Below are 18,103 nucleotides of genomic sequence, written 5' to 3' on the forward strand. Positions count from 1 at the left end.
TCATATATCGTAACATATGTTGCCATTTAGTATTACCCAGTATTCTTACTTAGAGTATACGTGACCTAACTCTAAGCGCTGAATCCATTTCTCCGTTAGGCTGCGATTAGCTTAGCCAGAGCGCTACACCTGAATTCTGTTAGAATGTGAAGTCTCCTCTTCACTCGCCTTGCTTCCTTTAGCCCGAGGCTGGAAATGAGAGAGTGCGGAGGTGGACACCAGAACCAGGCAATTATCAGTTAATAACCAGCAGAAGAGCTCTATTAGTGTTTGCTAGCGTGTGGGAGGTGCCTGTGATGTTGTTGAGAAGACGTGAGCGCTCTTACACAAGTGTGGGGTGAAGCTTTGCCTTTGTGACTCAGACTACATTTTTTTCCCTCCTTCAGTTTGAAGCTCATGTTAACCAAGCTCTGTGGGTTTAGCACTGGCCCAGAGCTTATTAAATGCTAATGGTGTGGTGTTGCGAATTGCGACATGTTTGTGATGTGTCACTGGATTGGAGTTCAGGGGATCATATGATTTGATATTAATGTCATTGCTCATTACTCTGGCACTGCATACAGTTAGGCAGCACATTTTAATGTTACATTCAAAAAACTGCATCATGACCTCCTTTAATGCCTCTGAAGCTTCAATCTCAATGTCTCAATGTACCACAACACAGTCCCCGCTTTATCCCATCACCACATGCTTCAACAACATTACCTCACCTCATTACCCAACACCATCCTTACCCCATACTTATATTAACCAGCACCATCCTAAACCTACCCCTACATTACCCAACACTGTCCCCATCCTATCACCACAATGTTCAACACCTTTATCACCCCATATCCTCATTGCCCAACAGCGTCCTTGTTCCATCCCTACATTACCCAAAACTTTCTTCACCCTGTCCCCACATTACCCAACACCATCCTTACCCCATCCCTACATTACCCAACACTGTCCACACCCCATCCTCAAACAACATCCAGTTTATTAGGATTATACATGCTTATTGGACAAAGCCTTTGGAAAAGCACACCAGAAGTGCTGGCTATAGAACTAAAACGTATGAGGCTAAAGTTAGCTTCTTGTTCAGGTTTTCCATTCCACCTTAAATACACAGATAAGTCTGTGAGACATACGAATTGAATTAAGCAATTGACCACAGCTGCTGTAAAAAGTGACCCTTTCATTACCCTTCCTGTTGTGTAACTACTTATCTCATTACAGTTCCTACAGAAATTTCATGAAGTTTATCCCCATTCCCATCGATACGTTCATTTTACTAGCACCGCCTACTAATGGTATTCTGTTGCTGATCTGAGGGTATGTGCAGCTTCTGACGCACAATTACAAATCCCATTGCATGCAGCTGTTCTGTCCAACATTATTGGACCTGCTCAATGTATTTCAGTCTGTTAGACTATGGAAAATATAATCGCCACCTGGATTCAGCATATGGGCCTTGCGGGGGGAATGGGTGGGTCGAACCCTCTTGTAGGGCACTGGGTCACTGGGACCGGCAGCTGGGAGACCAGCCTCTCCCAGCATCAACAAATCTCTCTTTAATTAGCTCTCACCTGGCCCTGCCCTCACAGCTTCCCCAGCTGCACTGCCGGCGCTCCATCAAATCTCGCCTCCATTTACTCACCTGCTTTCCCTCCTCTTGCTGTCTTTTCAATGTTGTTCCTGCAGCTGAAAGAGCAGCAGATGGGTTCAGGGCAGAAGCGTGCCCCACAAGACTGAAATCGACTTGCCGGAATGGAGCGTCATGTTGACATGCAAATAGCATTTCAGTGCTGACGGATGCACAACGGCACGAGCCTGCTTTCTGATGCGTCTGGCCTGTGCTAGGCCAATTGTGTCTCTTGGAGCCTTGATTCAGACTCAATTCTGCACTTACAATGGGGTGTTTTCAAAGCGTACTTTCTGACAAAGGTACAGCCCATTTGAGAGCGATGGGTCAAAGCTATAAAGTGTAAACGTGAGGAAATAGTACTCTACCTTGACGTTTCATTGAAGCAAGTGCATAAGATCATGCAATGTACTTGCAATTCTACATAGCGAGAGGGGAGAGTAGCATTCGTTGTTGCTGAGATTGATTCAAGCATTAGAGCCACTATATTACCACTGCACCTCGATAGCTAGTCTAGTGGGATGCCCTTTGAGAATCCAGAATACATTTGCTGGAGGGGTGGGGGGGATCATATAGTCTGCACGGGAGTCGCCTGGGATTCCAGATTGAGTAGATATCTAGGCAGTGGCACTCGCTATTCACTGGAGACCGGTCAAAAAAACAAAGCAATCTCCACCTGCGAAGATTGCCTCCGCGCTCTCTGGGGCGACTTGGACAGCTGCAGGCCCGGTCCCTCGGTTCCACCAGCCTGCATCCCCTACCGCCTGCAGGCTGCCATATGCGCTCTTGTTATGACTGCCGTTTAATTACCAATTAAACATATCTGTCCTTTAGTTCTGCAAAGATGAGGACAGGATGAGAAATAGAGGCGGGCAGAAAGACAGAATGTGCTGGACAAGCACAAATCGATGAGGAAGAAAAGCTGAGGGGAGTTAGCACTCTGGTTGGACAGATGGGGCGAGGCAGTCATCTGGCTGGCGATATTTTCAGTGTGTTTGTACTAGGACGCATGTGCATTCCGGTTAGAGAGAGGCGGAGAGGGTGATAAATGTAATAAATTACCAGTGATTGATGCTTACTTTTCTCAGTATCAACATTAAATGACATTTAAGCTTCATAGATACCAGCCTCTCTCCCCTCTACACCTCCCCCAGCGCAATTACGTGTGTGCCGTCTGCCACTTTGCTCATGCTGCATTTTCTCATGAAATACAACCAGGTATTCGCACTGTTTATACGAATATATATTTATATATATACACGCACATCTTTATTGTATATACATTTATACAGCTTAATTTTATATATATATGCATATATACACACACACATATATACACATGCAGCCCTAGTATGGGATGCTAATTTTTTATTCAAACAGGCTAGAATCATATTGAGTAAATCACAGTAGATTAAACGTGGCAAAGATTTACAGCCAGATTTAAACTGCAGATGCTAAAGTTGTGTTACCTCACTTAACTTTAGTAACTGTAACTTTATTTGGTGTCACCTAGACTTTAGGTTATGCTGCGTGATGCTAAACGGCATTATGCAATGCATGCACAATCCGTGTACATGGGGTTTAATGGATGCATTCAGCATGTTGATTTGTACACGTATAAACATTACTAATATTCAATGACAATAGAAGGGAAGTTCAGTTAGTAATTAATGATATTTCAGACAGTCTCTGCTGGTCTTAACAACAGTTCCTGGACTAAAACCACTTGTTTATGATCTTCTTTATTTTAGAGCATTTCAGTTGGTACTGTACTTTTTCATTCATTCATCAAACCTCAACGAACCACATTGAACATCAGATGGTTATATCTGTATTGGATTGTCGTGATGAATATAGGAGTAGTCAGAGGCCCCTGGGCACTGACCCCACTAATCTGGTCAGTACTCCATCCCTGTCTATAGCTAAAACCAGTGTCAGCATGCAAGCACAGGCTTGAATTTTCCCTTTTTTATGTAGTAAACAACAGTCAAGGGAAATTTGTGTACATTTCATATCTGTTCCAATGGTTCTAAAATGGGATTTTCAATAACAGCAGTTTGGAAAAGAACTTGGGCAAAACTTTCCCTTTATGCCAAGAAAGACACTTTAATAAATGTGAAGCTGAGTGTATACCCCGAGGATCTTGTTGCTGATTCTGATTTTTGGCAGCAAGTTTTGGCTTCTGAAAGTGTGCAGACGCCTCCTCGGACATGGCAGCGGTGACAGTGACCTGACGCCCACTCAGAAAGGAGATTGTGAGTCAGGAAAGGAGGGGGAGAAATGGAAAAACAACAACAGAAAACTTCAGAAATAACATTTAGAGCTTGACAGCCCATATTCCTTCTAAAGACCCAGCGGCTGCCATTTTGGTAGCGCAGAGCGGCACAAAGGTTCAGCAGTGAATGGCGCACTTACGGGGTGAAGGGGCTATGCACTCTCTGCAGGCGACACAGCGGGAGAGCACTGCGGCCAGCCTTTCAGTACTCCGTTTTCCAGAGCTCTCTGTTTAGCTGCTGTGAAAGCCTTGCAGGCCCACCATTATCACCACCTCCTACTCAAAATGCCTTCGCAGTGTTGGCTCCAGTGCAGATTTTCGTCGCGCTCACAAAATGAGAGGAACACGTGCGGCTGGGGCTCGTTTGGAAATTTGGCTTTGTTGGAACAGCAGTGTGTGCTAACAAGGACTGTGTTTGCCATCGGGGAAGTATATACATAGCTCACCATGAGGCCTATGTGCCGACTAATATAGACCAGCATGATGCCACATGGCACAGATGCATCATTAACTGGGATATACAATGGATTGCACGTCAGGAGTTAGGAGCACCTAGCATTTCAGAGCGCTTTAGCTAAAAATGAGCAGATCTTCTTTAGAGACTTCAGTTATTCAAATATAAACAAGGCCATTTAGAGTGGTTTCATGTAAAAGGTTTTCTGTAAAGACATGTATGGATTTCTTTACAGTAGTGGTGATAGGAAACAGGGACTGAAATTTTATGTTCTATCCAAAACCACCAGTGAACCCACATGCTCTATATTTCCAAATGTTTGTGGACACCGCTCCTAATGAATGCATTCAGCTATAAGTTGCAACACACCGGTTGTCTAGTCACTGTAGAGAAGTCTTACCAATAAAATAGGACTCTTTGGAGTAGATAAACATGATCTCATTGGCACTGATATAGAATAATGGCGCTCCACTGATGAGGTGGAGGATGAGCAGGGGTGGAATCATCCAACATCTTGACCCCACTTATGCTCTTGTTTCTAAATGCAATCAGATCCTCACAGCAGTGCTCCAAAATCTAGAAGGCCTTCCCTGGATAGTAGAGACAGTTACTCCAACAAAAGCAGCAAAATTATTTTTAATACCCTTGATTTCGAAAGAAACAATAAATAAACAGATGTCCATAAACCTATATAGTTTTATGTTAATGATGGTAAAAAATGGACTGTTTTTCTTGCAAGACCCAGTATATACAACATGACTGGATTTTAGTAAATATACTAGACTAAAACTTTGTTACAGAACTATTGCAGAACTATTACAGTGTCTCAGAACACTTTAAAGCTGTACATTTCATACTAAACCACTCTAAATGACTTTGTTTACATCTTAACCAGTTATTTTTGCTAAAGTCTTGGAAAATTGGTAGAATTCCACTTTCACATATTAAACATTATTTACATTTATTTTAATAGACATAGTATAATGTGTAAAAAATAATCAGAACAATAAACACCAAAAATAAATACTATATAAATATGTCCTTGCATTTATACTTGATTTCTGCACTGGTCATTACTTAAACCTTCTTTTAATCAGAATAGTTTTTTATTTAGGGAAAACACTTTTATAACACTTTTACAACATTTTTATAACTGATGTAGTCACAAAGCATCTTTCATAATCCAGTAATAAGACAAAAGATCAACAAAACATAAAACAAAAAGACCACCAGTGAGCAAGACAGAGTCAAGTCAAGTCAGATTTATTTGTATAGCGCTTTTTACAACTGTTGTCGTCACAAAGCAGCTTTACATAATTAGTAATTAGTAATTAGTAAAAGACAGAGACAAAAAGAACAACAAAGGTGAAAGTGGCATGGCTGAAGGACGAAACCTCGGGAGGAACCAAATCTCATAAAAGTGATTGAAATAATGTTGGTTAATGGCAATAATAGTCATAATCCTAATAATAACTGCAGCAATTAGAAAAATAAGAGTTATAGTCCATGTAAATTTCAATTTAGTCTGTAATGGAAGTAAGGGTGGGCAACTAGACAGGCAAGTAACAGGAGAACCCAGGGGTCAATCTTCCATCAGTGTCAGGCCAGACATGTGAACAGTCAAAAACTCAAGAGATTGAATTAGTTCTATATGGATATATGGAGTACAAAGTGCAAATAGCTGCCAAAACTTAAAAACAATGGAAGTTGTCCTCGAACCGTGTGGTGGGCTATGCTTTTTGGTTTGGTATTGATGGTGTGTTCGCTGCTCTCGGATAGTTTCGGTAGTTTGATCTAAATCCAATATGAAGTCACTTGGGCAGTGAAATTGGAAATGTATTATTGGATGTCTTAAGGTATGGCCTACTTTGATTATAATTAAACTTGGGTTTGTTTTTTTTAGCTGGAGGCTGCTTTGCACAATCCAGTCCAATGTGCTCTGCTGGGCTTCTCTGCGGCGAGCACGTCCCTCCCCCAAGGCTACCTCTGGGTAAGTAGAAAGAAAAACGCCTCATTGATGTAGCCTGTATTGAAATAGCATACTGACACACACTCTGTTTGCTTAAAGCGAGAGTTTGGCAAACTATCTTTATATATATATATATATATATATATATATATATATATATATATGCCTTATACAGTTCTACATATACTCATCATGAACATGAATGTCTGGGTAATACTGGGATTTTAATGTTGTTGAAGCCTGAAATTGTGGCCATTAAAGTTATACAGTGTCAGAAACCACTGTCTATAACCATGTCTACAACTTGACATGGTTTGGGCTACTTTGTAGCTCCTGTATAAAACTGAAGAACTAAACTTTGTCTAGGCTCAATAACTACACTTGACACAAGGGGACAGTTGTGCATATTTTATTTTATTTTTTTTATTCGACTGCCACTTTAGCAAAGCACAAGTCAGAAACATAATTTACAGAATTAATAACACTAAACCAGACCTCCAGGCATGTGTGTTATGATATTTAGGTCAGGATTTCTATCAGTGAGAGTGCCTGTTTATGAAAAAATCTTTAAAATCCTGTGGATTTAAACGAAGATCCTCAAACAGATCCAACATATCCATTTTATAAGGCAGTAAAATCGCTTTTTTTGAACTTTCGAACTGGTGCAGTGAGTAGTTTATCATAAAATCCCCCAAGCAGGTGGGCCAATCCAATTGGAGCTCTGTTGGAGGCAGTAGGACGCCCTTCTCTGTGTCTTTGAGTTAATTGTTTCTGAGGATATTATAAAGAGCAGCGGGGGGGTTGACGCTGGACTGGATCTATAAGATATGGTGGGGATTTGGAGGCAAATGATATGTGGATGGATTAAACCGGTGTTCCGCTTCCTTTTTCCATTGCTTTAGCAGCCAGCCTGAATATTGTGAAGCTAAATACGTGCCTGCGGGTCAAAATCTGTTCGACTGATTTCTACGGACTCAATAATGCTTATAGAGATATCTAGATGAGGTCCAGTGTGAGCCATTTAGAATGAGTAATACTGTGATTTATAGCTGTGTTCTTTACTTTAAGGCTTATTCATATTTTATGGTACGGATATGTTCTATATACTTTATTCCCCCGTGTTTCAAATGCCAACTTGGTTATAGTTTATACTTTTAGTATTATATAGTATTGCTTATAGTAAAAAAAAAAAAAAACATGGCAGGGCTTTTGGGACAATGTTCTTAGGACAGATGAGTCTTGAGTTGTGCCCTGATGTTTTCTGATAGCAAGGGTTTCCTCCTTGCACATCTCCCATGAAAGTCAAACTTGTCAAAAAAGACTCCTTTGCAGTCCTATTTGATTTGCAGCATTTGACTAAATCTGAGCAGAAAGTACAGCTCTACATACTCCAGAATTCACCCTAAAACTTTTATCAACAGTCACATCATCAGTAAACACCAGTATCCCTTTTCTATTGACAGTGCCTACCTACACCATGTTTGACAGCTAATGTAGTATTAGGTACCCTGTTGTCTGCTCTCACTGCTGAACTCACTTGGATGCTTGACCTGGCAATGTTGGTTTCACTTGTACAATTACGAACAGTAATTTTTAGCTTTTGTATGCATCAACAATTGAGAGCAAGCCAAACTAAATGTTGGAGGTTTAAATAAGATGGGCTCCTCCCAAATTCCCTCTAACAATGATTTAAACATCTACAGCTGATGTGAATCACCTGATTCTAATTTTAGTTGTAATAAATTGAATCTGTGGGTGTGTTCTTACTTTTTGCTCACAAGACAATTGCATTTATATTAATTACATTTTACAAATGATTTACAGATGAGTCTTTTCTTTAGTTTCCATTTCTTCCCTTCATCTCTCTGTATTGTTCAACTAAAGATGAAATCTCCATGATTAAAAAAGACCAATGTTTTCATGTGGTGTCCTATTTTTTCCACATGACTGTGGACTGTTAGACTAGATAAATAGACTAGATATTGACTTATACTGTCAATTGTGGTGCCCTTTTTGATGCTGCATAGAACTGAACCATTCTTTTTTAAAGTTTCTGTAAAGAACCATCTACAGACAGTTTTCCACCATAGAGAAAAACAATAAACACTATTAAAAATGCACTAAAATAAACATGTCATAACACTTTTTGTAATAAGCCCTTGTCAGTTGTCATAATGCCTATGTAGGTGTTATTGAGCCTTATGAATGGTGCCCTCCAGTAAAGTGTTAACAAGGTTTTACCTATACCTATACATCAGGACCCTGTATTTGTAAGGGTGTACAGAAATAATATGCAATATGAAGATGATTATTATATTATTGTAGATCTCTAATTCTGTGTTACATATGGTACATTGCTGTAGAAATCATATGTTTTTCATATAGTATTAGTATAGTACAGTTCGACAGTTGTTTGCCACCGCCGAGCTCCGAAATTCACAGATGCACTGGTTTCTACTCCCACGTCAGGCTGAGGCTTCATGCCATGCTTCACGATGAGGGACGACACTAATCACATCACAACTCGTGGGATTTTTTTTTTCTTGTAGCTTTGATCACATTAATGACATTGTTTATTATCAGTCCGAGCCAGCAAGGCTGTGCCTCTCTCTCTGTCTCTCTCTATTTTTCCATCTCCAGCTCTTTCTCTATAGATCTATCTTTCTCTCTCTCTCTCTCTCTCTCTATTTCTCTCTTTCTATCTCTATCTATCTATCTCTATCTATCTATCTCTCATATATATATGCAGTCATTTTAGAATATTATGACCACATATCTAATAGTCTGAATAACCACCCTTGGCTTGGATGACACTACCAAGACGTTGTGGCATGAACTGTATTAGGGCGTTGATTGCTCTTTCCCCTCTGGCATCAGTGGCCCATGGGGCACCACTGTTAAACCATTGGGTGTCACTCAGTGTGCAAATTGTGATTCACCTTTACTACATAATCTACATAATATTCAAATTCTGTGTATGTAAGAATACACACATATATATATATATATATATATATATATATATATATATATAGCAATCAAAGTATGATTAAAGTGTAGACTTTAATGATTAAAGAGTGCAAGAGGTTTATTAGAAATATTGAATTACCTCAAGCTTAAAAGTAATTGAACAAACTAATTAGAAATAGAAAGATTATTTTTAGTACTTAGATGCAAATTTTCTTTGTTGGGACTCTTGCTGCCTTCAGTTGCTGCCTTCAGGAAGTGTCTTCAGTAAGTGAAAAGCTGCTCAGTTGGGTTGAGGTCAGGTGACTTAGTCGGCCATTTAAGAACATACAATTTTTTTGGCTTTGGAAGCTCTTGGGATGCTTTCGCTGTATGTTCTTAGTCATTATCCATCTGTATTGAAAAGTGTTATCCTATCAGTTTTGCAGCATTTGACTGAATCTGAGCAGAAGGTACAGCTCTACATACTCCAGAATAGAAGTCATCCTGATACTTTTACCATCAGTCACATCATCAGTAAACACAAGTATCCTAGTTCCATTGACAGTGCCTACACTATGTTTGGCTGATAATGTGGTATGATAGGGACCATGAAGACTTCCTTCTGTTCTGTATACTCAAGTTAATCTTGATTTCATAAATCCTTAGAGGTAGGCTTTTTTTGTTTTTTGCTGATGTTTTTTAGCAGTCTGATCTGACCTTTCCGTTTTTGAGTTCTACCAGTTTGCATCTCAACATTCTGTATTTGAATTCATGAAGGTGTCTCTTGACACACACACACACACACACACACACACACATACCCCTCTATCTCTCTTCTTTCTCTGTGTAGTTCCCCTCTTTTCCTGTCTTTTCATTCTCTCCCGTCGTCATTCTGTCCCTCTGTCCCTCTTTCATGCTTTATCACTCTCTTTTTCTCTGGAATATCTGTTTCATGGTATAGTTCACTTTTTCTCAGTAGACATATCTCTGTTTCTCTCTCTTTTCTCATCCCCTCACGTTTTCTGTCTTCCTCTTTGAAGTTTAGTTTATTTGAAGTTTCTCTCTTTCTTTCTCTTTTCCTCTCAGCCTCTGATACAAATTATAATATTGATTTATCCTAGAGTTCAACACCTCGTCTGCCAAAGTGTGTAGTTTGGAGCTTGCTTGATCCAGCTTTGTTCATTGATCATTTGACTAAAGCCTAGTTTACATGTTTACCAGAGCACTAATTGGATTGACTTTAGGGTTAGATGCCTTCAGTTAATGATGTTTTGTTATGTTAATTAAGTGTAATTAAATACAGCAGCGGTACTAGCTTGCGTGGCACCCTGGTCGAACCCCCTCTTCAGCTGCCTTGTCATTAACCCCTGTCATTTTTATTAAGATATCTGGAAATTGCATTAGTACTGTACAAAGTTAAAGGTACACTATTTGTTACATTCCCTCCTACCTTAAGCTTCCAGTGGTGCAAACTAAGGTCAGCCTAGCAATGTCACGGATTGTGAGGAGGCCAATTGCACAGCTCTATACACTTTAAGAATTCAGCCTGCTACTTCTATTAGCAGTCGCATCATGAGTAAACACTAGTGACCCAGTTCCATTGGCAGCCATACATACACATGCCGTAATAGTTCCTCCACCATGTTTGACAGATAATGTGGTAAGACTTAGTTCACTAATTGCATTAGTACTATGCAGAGTTAGACATGCTTTATTTGATAGAATCCCTCCAGTGGGGAGACCTGAGGTCAGTCTTATGCCTGTCATGGAGTGTGCATGTGCAAGGAGGTTAGATTTAAATGCACAACACTGCTGTCCAAGCACCAGAAGCAAAACACAGGCTAACAAATAGGCATGAACATGAACACATCCAACAAGCTTGGACATATTGCACACACCAGGCACACAAGACTCGCCAAGGAGCGAAACAAAGGGCAGAGGCATAACAATAAACACCTTTTAGATAGATGCTAGATACTGATAACACCTGGGTAAAATAAGAAGGTGAATCAGAGAAAACAGAAGCAGGCGGATTTGTTGTTTAAATGTGTTAATTAATGTTGTTTCATTTGCTGCCGACACGCTGGCATGATGATGTGACTTGCAAATATCACTGTTAAGATTTTTAGCGTTGTGAGCCTGTGGCTGCCCATGTCGTCCATACCCAAGTCCACCACTTATGAAATAAATACTTAATTATATTGTAATTAATTACATCATGAGCTACATTTATATTCTACCTTCATTGTTCTGTTGACAGTCCTCCATTTTGGTTTACAGTTTCACAAACTAGCTATCAAAACTACTAAAAACCCCAGAAGAAAGGATAATTACCATCTAATCCCGACTGTCTATGTGCCATGCTGCCTCTTGCTTGCGTTGTATTTTGTAATCTGCACAAAAAAGGAGTTGGTATAACATCCCCTGTTTTGAAACTGAAACAATCAGCTCTTCCACCATGTTTGCTCAGACAGAGCAGAGACAGTACAGAGCGTGTCATAGGTCACACAGCCAGAGCAGCAGCAATGTTGGTCAGGGACGCAAATTTGCATGTCACCAAAGTTGAACTCAAAGTTCACCCGGAATGGTGCACATGAAATTCACCTGTTGCGCCAAATCTCATTGAAAAGCGTGGCTTCTTTCAGACATGCACAGTAACCCAGAACTTTTCCGTTTTCTGGAGGAGCTGTATGTGTGAACGCAAATGTCCGAATCAGTTGTTGGACTACAGTGAATGAGTGAGCCCCTGTGTGAATAGAGCGGGTAATCATCTGGAGAATTCACAGTGGGTCATGCTGGGCCTCCTGTGCGCTATGCAGACGCTGCCCCTCGCCTAAACCATGCGGAACATTTCCTGTAGTGAGAACGCACCTGACACGGAAAATCTCCAACTGTACGCTAGATTTGTGAAAGGGCAACTGCATAAAATTTCCAGACATGATTTTAGGGACGCTTTTGGTTTTCAGCATTTCTTTGGATTGTAATTGTGTTCTGTTCAGTTCTGTTAAGCCTGTCTTTAGTTTAAATCTCAGTTGTTTTCTGGATTATTTTCATCTTAGTCCAGTCTTTTGTTTGTCTGCCATTGTGGATTTTTCTTGGATCAAATTTTTCTGTTCTTTATTTCTTACAAAATATTTCCCTAATTTAGTCATTTGCATTTCTCACTAGCTAGGTTTTCCACTATCATACAATACTACCTATGCTGAGGAGGCTAGCATGTGCTTCTCAAAGTCACCTAAAGCAAGCTACTGCAGTTTTTAGAACTGGCACTAATTCCACACCTTTGGACAGCTGAACTCACCCTTGGACCCCAGACCTTGGACTCCCGGCACTGTGGTCTTTAATAAATGTCATAACCTGCACTTGCATTCTGCTTCTTTGCCTCCTTTAGCGTCACATGAAGATGTTATAGTAATTAACACAACAATATTTGTGTAATACATTCTGTTAACTTGTTATTTGGAGTTCAGTGCAGTCGGGCTACTTGGCTATTTTAGAGTAAAAACTTTTTTTTTGCAGTGCAGCAATAACTGGGGTTAAATAATGCAACTTAAGGTAAGGTGCGCTCACTCCACCTCTTCTGAAAGCCTGCAGTGTTGGCCTGTTTTCTAGCTTTTGTATTATGAGCAAACGAATACTCTGGGGGAGGAAAAGTGAGAGATGGAAAAATATATCAGAATCAAGAAAAAAAGTCCTCTTCATTTCTTTTTGCTATTGCCCATTATGCACAAAGGCAGAGATAAAGCACAGGCTGGTCATGCTCTCATGCCCTGCTTCTGCTCTTTTAGTCAAATCCAGCCTTATTAATGCTGGCAGTGCATTAGCTTAAGGGGAAGCCTTCACAGCTTTCTGGCTTGAAAACAGAGATGAGTCCAGGGCGCGAGTCCAGATATCTATTCCTCTAAACAAGTACTGATGAGTTTGTCAAGGGACTGTAATCCAGCTGGGTTCTGGAGGAATTAGATTGAATCGAAGAAGGAGGAGGCAGACGAGTAAGTTTATGTGTGTGTGTGTGTGTGTGTGTGTGTGTGTGTGTGTGTGTGTGTGTGTGTATGTGCGAGCGTGTGTGTGCTTTCTTACATTTTCCAGACGAACTGAGAAAAAGAGGACCCCCAGGGTCAAATCAAAACCATTTTCTTTTGGATTCAGAGGTTAAAATTATTGTTAGGTTTAGGCTAAGGTCTAGGTTCGGCATGAAATAGGATCCTGTTAAGTTAAATTTAAGACCTACAAAATGAATTTTCAATTGTGAAGTAACGTTGCAGTGATATCTGTGTAGTTTGCAGTGGTTTTAGATATACCATGGTATGAAAATGGATGATTATTATGCCATGTACATTTGCTTAAGACTAGTATTCGAAAAAGAAAAAAAAAAAAAAAAAGCAAATGAATCCCAACATTTTCTTACTGCTTTCAGAGTTTTAAAAACCAAATAATCAGTCGATTAATGGAGAAAATAATCAGCAGAATAATCCAGAATTAAATCAATTAGCTGGAAACAAAATAGTTCAAAAGAGCTCAATCTCACGTGAATTACTGAACCTTAAAATGTACATTAAAAGTAAATGTCGACGGCATTCATTAACACAACCCTTGTTGTTAAAATATTATTTTGTTGTATTATTTCTGAGTTAATATTTCAGTGAAATGTCACCCAATCTTTAAAACAACCAAATATATGTAGAAAATCAATAAAAATACTTTGAAATTTTGCATGGTTGACTTTTTTGATATTTAATCAAAGCTGTGATGTGATTGGACAGGGCCTAGTTTAACAGGTTTGGAATGAGCCGCAGTGTAAGGGTCATTCCAGAGAATTGCCACCAAGTATATAATTTCACTGTCAGAACAAAACTTTGTGCCTCCAAAATAGTCATTTGCACTAACTTTCAATGGAAGTCAATGTAGAAATGTTTTATTCTATAAGTCCAGTTTTCAGTTAGATCATTTTTATAGATACATTCATCATGAATTTTGAACATGTGACATGATGAAAACAATATGTATAATGTTGAATTGCTGAAAATAATAAATTATATTCTGTTATATTATGTTTTCCACAACCATATAAACTAAGGAATTACTGTTTGCTCTTGAATGGGAACATCTTTCTTTAGGGTAAAATAATAAAAAAAGAAATGTGATTAATTCCAATTAACACCACAATGCAGTACAATTAATCACAGTTAGATAATTTAGCTGTTTTCTATATATGTGTGATTAATCGCAATTCACTACACAACGGAATGCGATCTCTCTGTCTGTATCTGCATGTTTCTGTCTATTTTTGCAAATGAAATGCAGTGTAATGCAAATGATCAAAATTAAACATTTAATTAGTTTCATTTCTTGCATGTGATTAATCACAAATAACTGCAGCTTGTCTAGTCACTATAAAAAAGTGTTGGCAATAGAATAGTAGCAAACATGCCTAATGCCAGGCGTGGGCTAGAGCGGTATTAAGCAGTGGAACTGTGTTCTCTGGAATAATGGTGCTGCATTCAGTACTTTTGGGATGAGTTGGGAGGTTGGGGATAGGGTAGGGTGGTGTTCATCCAACATCCTGACCCCACATCTTATGTTTTTTTTTGGAACAAAAAAAAAACAGTGAATGAGTGGGTGTCCCAATACTTTTGTCCACATAGTGTGTGTGTGTGTGTGTTTGTGTTTATTTGTGTTTGTGTGTATGTGTGTTTATTTGTGTTTGTGTGTATGCGTGTGTATGGTTGTGTGTGCATGCAGTCATATCAGAATATCATGACCACCTACCTAATAGTGGGAAAAACCACCCTTGGCTCGGATAACACTAGCGAGGCGTTGTGGCATGGACTGTATTAGGTGATGAAAGGTGTTCATTATAGAGGTTTGATATTGATATTGACATATTACATACAAGACCAATCACTCCTAGATATATATACTACTTACTTACAAATTGCATATGTCCTGGCAAGTTAACCACAATTGTTCATGTATGCGTGTCTGTCAGTCAGGCAGTGAGAGAGGGAGTGGGCTGAGGGCCACTGGAGGTTGTGGCTGAGCAGAAGTTACATGAGGAAAAGGTTATTTTTAGTGGTTTGGGCTTAGATAGCTCTGCATATTCTAACCCAGCCTGAGCAACAGGCCCTTATTTGCTTTCTCTGTCTTTCTCGCTCTCTCCCTCTTCCCCCGGCCGTCCACGTCCTACGCGCTGATACAAATCAAACAAATGATTGCATGCAAATTAGGAGCGGAGTTTAGAGGGCTAAACACTATATTTAGGCCAAGCAGAGCATGACTCAGAGCGTGCACGAATCTCTGCTGTCCAGAAACATGTCCTGCCCGCTGTGCTCTTCTCCTGTGAACATTAGACTCCACTTTATTTGACTCTTCCCCAGATCACTTCAGGACAAAGCCCCTCGGGTAACAATAAATTATAGCCAAAACAATGACAAAGCCCCTTCTAATGAGTCGTGGGAAAAAAGTATTGCCAGCTAAGTGCATCTATCTTATTTATCTAGATAGGTCTGTGTGTGTATATATATATATATATATATATATATATATATATATATATATATATATATATGTGTATATATATATATATATATATATGTGTATATATATATATATATATATATGTGTATATATATATATATATATATGTATATATATATATATATATATATATATATATATATATATATGTATCTAGATATGTCTACATATATGATTATATCTACCTATGTCTACATCTATCTATCTGTCTGTCGGTGTATATACTTGTCTGTCTTTCTCTGTCTGTATCTCTGTCACTGTATCTGCTTATCTGTCTATGTATCGAGGTTTGAGCTATGCTGGATACCTTTATAAGTTTGGCTGTAATGAGTACAGTATTGTCTCTCTCTTTTTCGGTTTCTTTTTTGTCTACATCTCTCTACACGTTTTCCCTCCCACTCTCTCGTTCTCTTCCTCACTTTTCTCTCTCTGTTAGAGTCGAGAGCTTTTGCATTTCACTGTTGTGTTTTTTTTTTTTTTGTTCGAATTCGGTAATTGGAGGATTTAGGGTTGAGTGTAGAGAGATGAGCCAATTTGTGTGACACACGCGACGGGATGCTGATCAGTTCATTTAGTTTCTAATTGTGTGCAGGTTGCCTCCGCTGCATTATAAATGAACAAGGGAGAGCCACGGGAGAGTCTCCGGACTGTTGATAAAAGCAAACACACTTTTTTTTTAGTTAGTTATTTATTTATTTTAAACATGGAGCAGCTTATTAATTTATGATGCAACCCCGTCCAAATACTCCTGTGGCCTGCTTCTAGCACGGAGGCAAAGCATGCAGCGAATGAATAGAAATGAATGGAGGGGGAAATCTTATTCATGCAGAAAAGTCTTATTCTGTCAGGGTTTCAGTGGTTAAGTGCAGATTGTATTTGTCACTTCAGACTTAAGCTTAAACAGTCAATCAATCATCAGTCTAACATTGTCGTAAAATGCAGGAAATCTTGGAAAAGAGCCCAATCTCTTCACTTGAGTGATGAAATGATGGCTGGAGTTTTGAGGAGGAATGTTTTGAAGCTATTGAGATGACACTGTGAATCCATTAAGGCCGATCGGCAGTGAATTGGAGAGATAGCCGAGAGCAGATGGACGCCGCTTGAAAGGATATTTGATTTTAACTTTACTCTTCCTCCTTGCAATTGAAATTGCTGACAGGTAGAAATATCGCTGCTAAGAGGAATATCAGCAGAGGAAGTGTTCTCTGCCATCTGAAATTTGATCAAGGAGAGTTAGAGCATTGGAAGTACGAGCACGATGTGGAGTGGAGTGGAGAAGAGGAGTAATACTGAATACAGCTGCAGAATTCAACTCACTGCTTCTACAGGACTAATACATAATTAAATCTCTTTTTTGTGTGTCCTCCCTATCTCCCTCTCTCTCTCTCTCTCTCTCTCTCTCTCTCTCTCTTTTAAACCAACTCAGTTCAGTATGCTCTCCTGGCAGGCCAGGGAAAAATGCTGCCCAAACTGTTCAGTAGTTGATTGATGTTGTTCTTATTAATATACAAATAAATGAACAATGAACAAATGAGTCAATAAGTGTTGGTCACTCTCTTTCTCTCTTTCCCTCCCTCCCTCTCTTTCTCTCTCTCTCTCTCTCTTTCTCTCTCATATTAGTTTAGATTCCTTTTTTTACTGGCAGGGCTGTATCCTGTACAGTTTTGTACAAGCATCATTGCAATAACATCAGACTTTACTAAATACTAAATAGTTCATAGTTATTACCCAACAATATAAGGTAAAGGTAAAGGTGCGTATATTTGTTATTTTACTATGGACAGCAAAATGTGTCCTCCGCATTTCACCCATCTGTGGTACACACACACACTAGTGAACTAGGGGCAGTGAGCACACACACCCAGAGCGGTGGGCAGCCAACTCCAGCGCCCGGGAAGCAGAAAGGGTGAAGGGCCTTGCTCAAGGGCCCAACAGTGGCAGCTTGCCGAGCCCGGATATCGAACCCACAACGCTGAGCCATATAAGTAACTCTTATAATGAATGATTTCTAAGAGTTACTGAATAATTCGTAGTAGCTACTGAATAATTCAACGTAGTCATAAAATAATTCATAGTAGTTACAAAATAATTCCTAGTAGATACTGAATAATCCATAACAGATACTGAACAGTTCATAACAGTTAATAGTACCTACTAAATCATTTAGAGAAGTTATAGTATGTAGTAGTATATAGTAAAACATATAATAGATACTGAATAATTCATAGTAGTTACTGAATTATTTATAGTAGGTACTAGATAAACCATAATTTCATAGTTATTATTAATCAC

General features: G+C 39.3%; 1 protein-coding gene across 3 annotated transcripts in view; it reads left to right on the forward strand.

The window, feature by feature from the left end:
• The window catches only part of arhgef10la (Rho guanine nucleotide exchange factor (GEF) 10-like a), a 221,883-nt gene that overhangs the window by 169,606 nt on the left and 34,174 nt on the right, over positions 1-18,103 (forward strand). For all 3 annotated transcript variants that reach the window (XM_072665387.1, XM_072665388.1, XM_072665389.1), the window contains one exon: positions 6,260-6,346. In XM_072665387.1, coding sequence (XP_072521488.1) covers positions 6,260-6,346 — 87 coding nt within the window. The remainder of the gene's footprint in view (positions 1-6,259; positions 6,347-18,103) is intronic.

Source organism: Salminus brasiliensis, chromosome 21 (assembly GCF_030463535.1).
Source record: "Salminus brasiliensis chromosome 21, fSalBra1.hap2, whole genome shotgun sequence".
Taxonomy (NCBI): domain Eukaryota; kingdom Metazoa; phylum Chordata; class Actinopteri; order Characiformes; family Bryconidae; genus Salminus; species Salminus brasiliensis.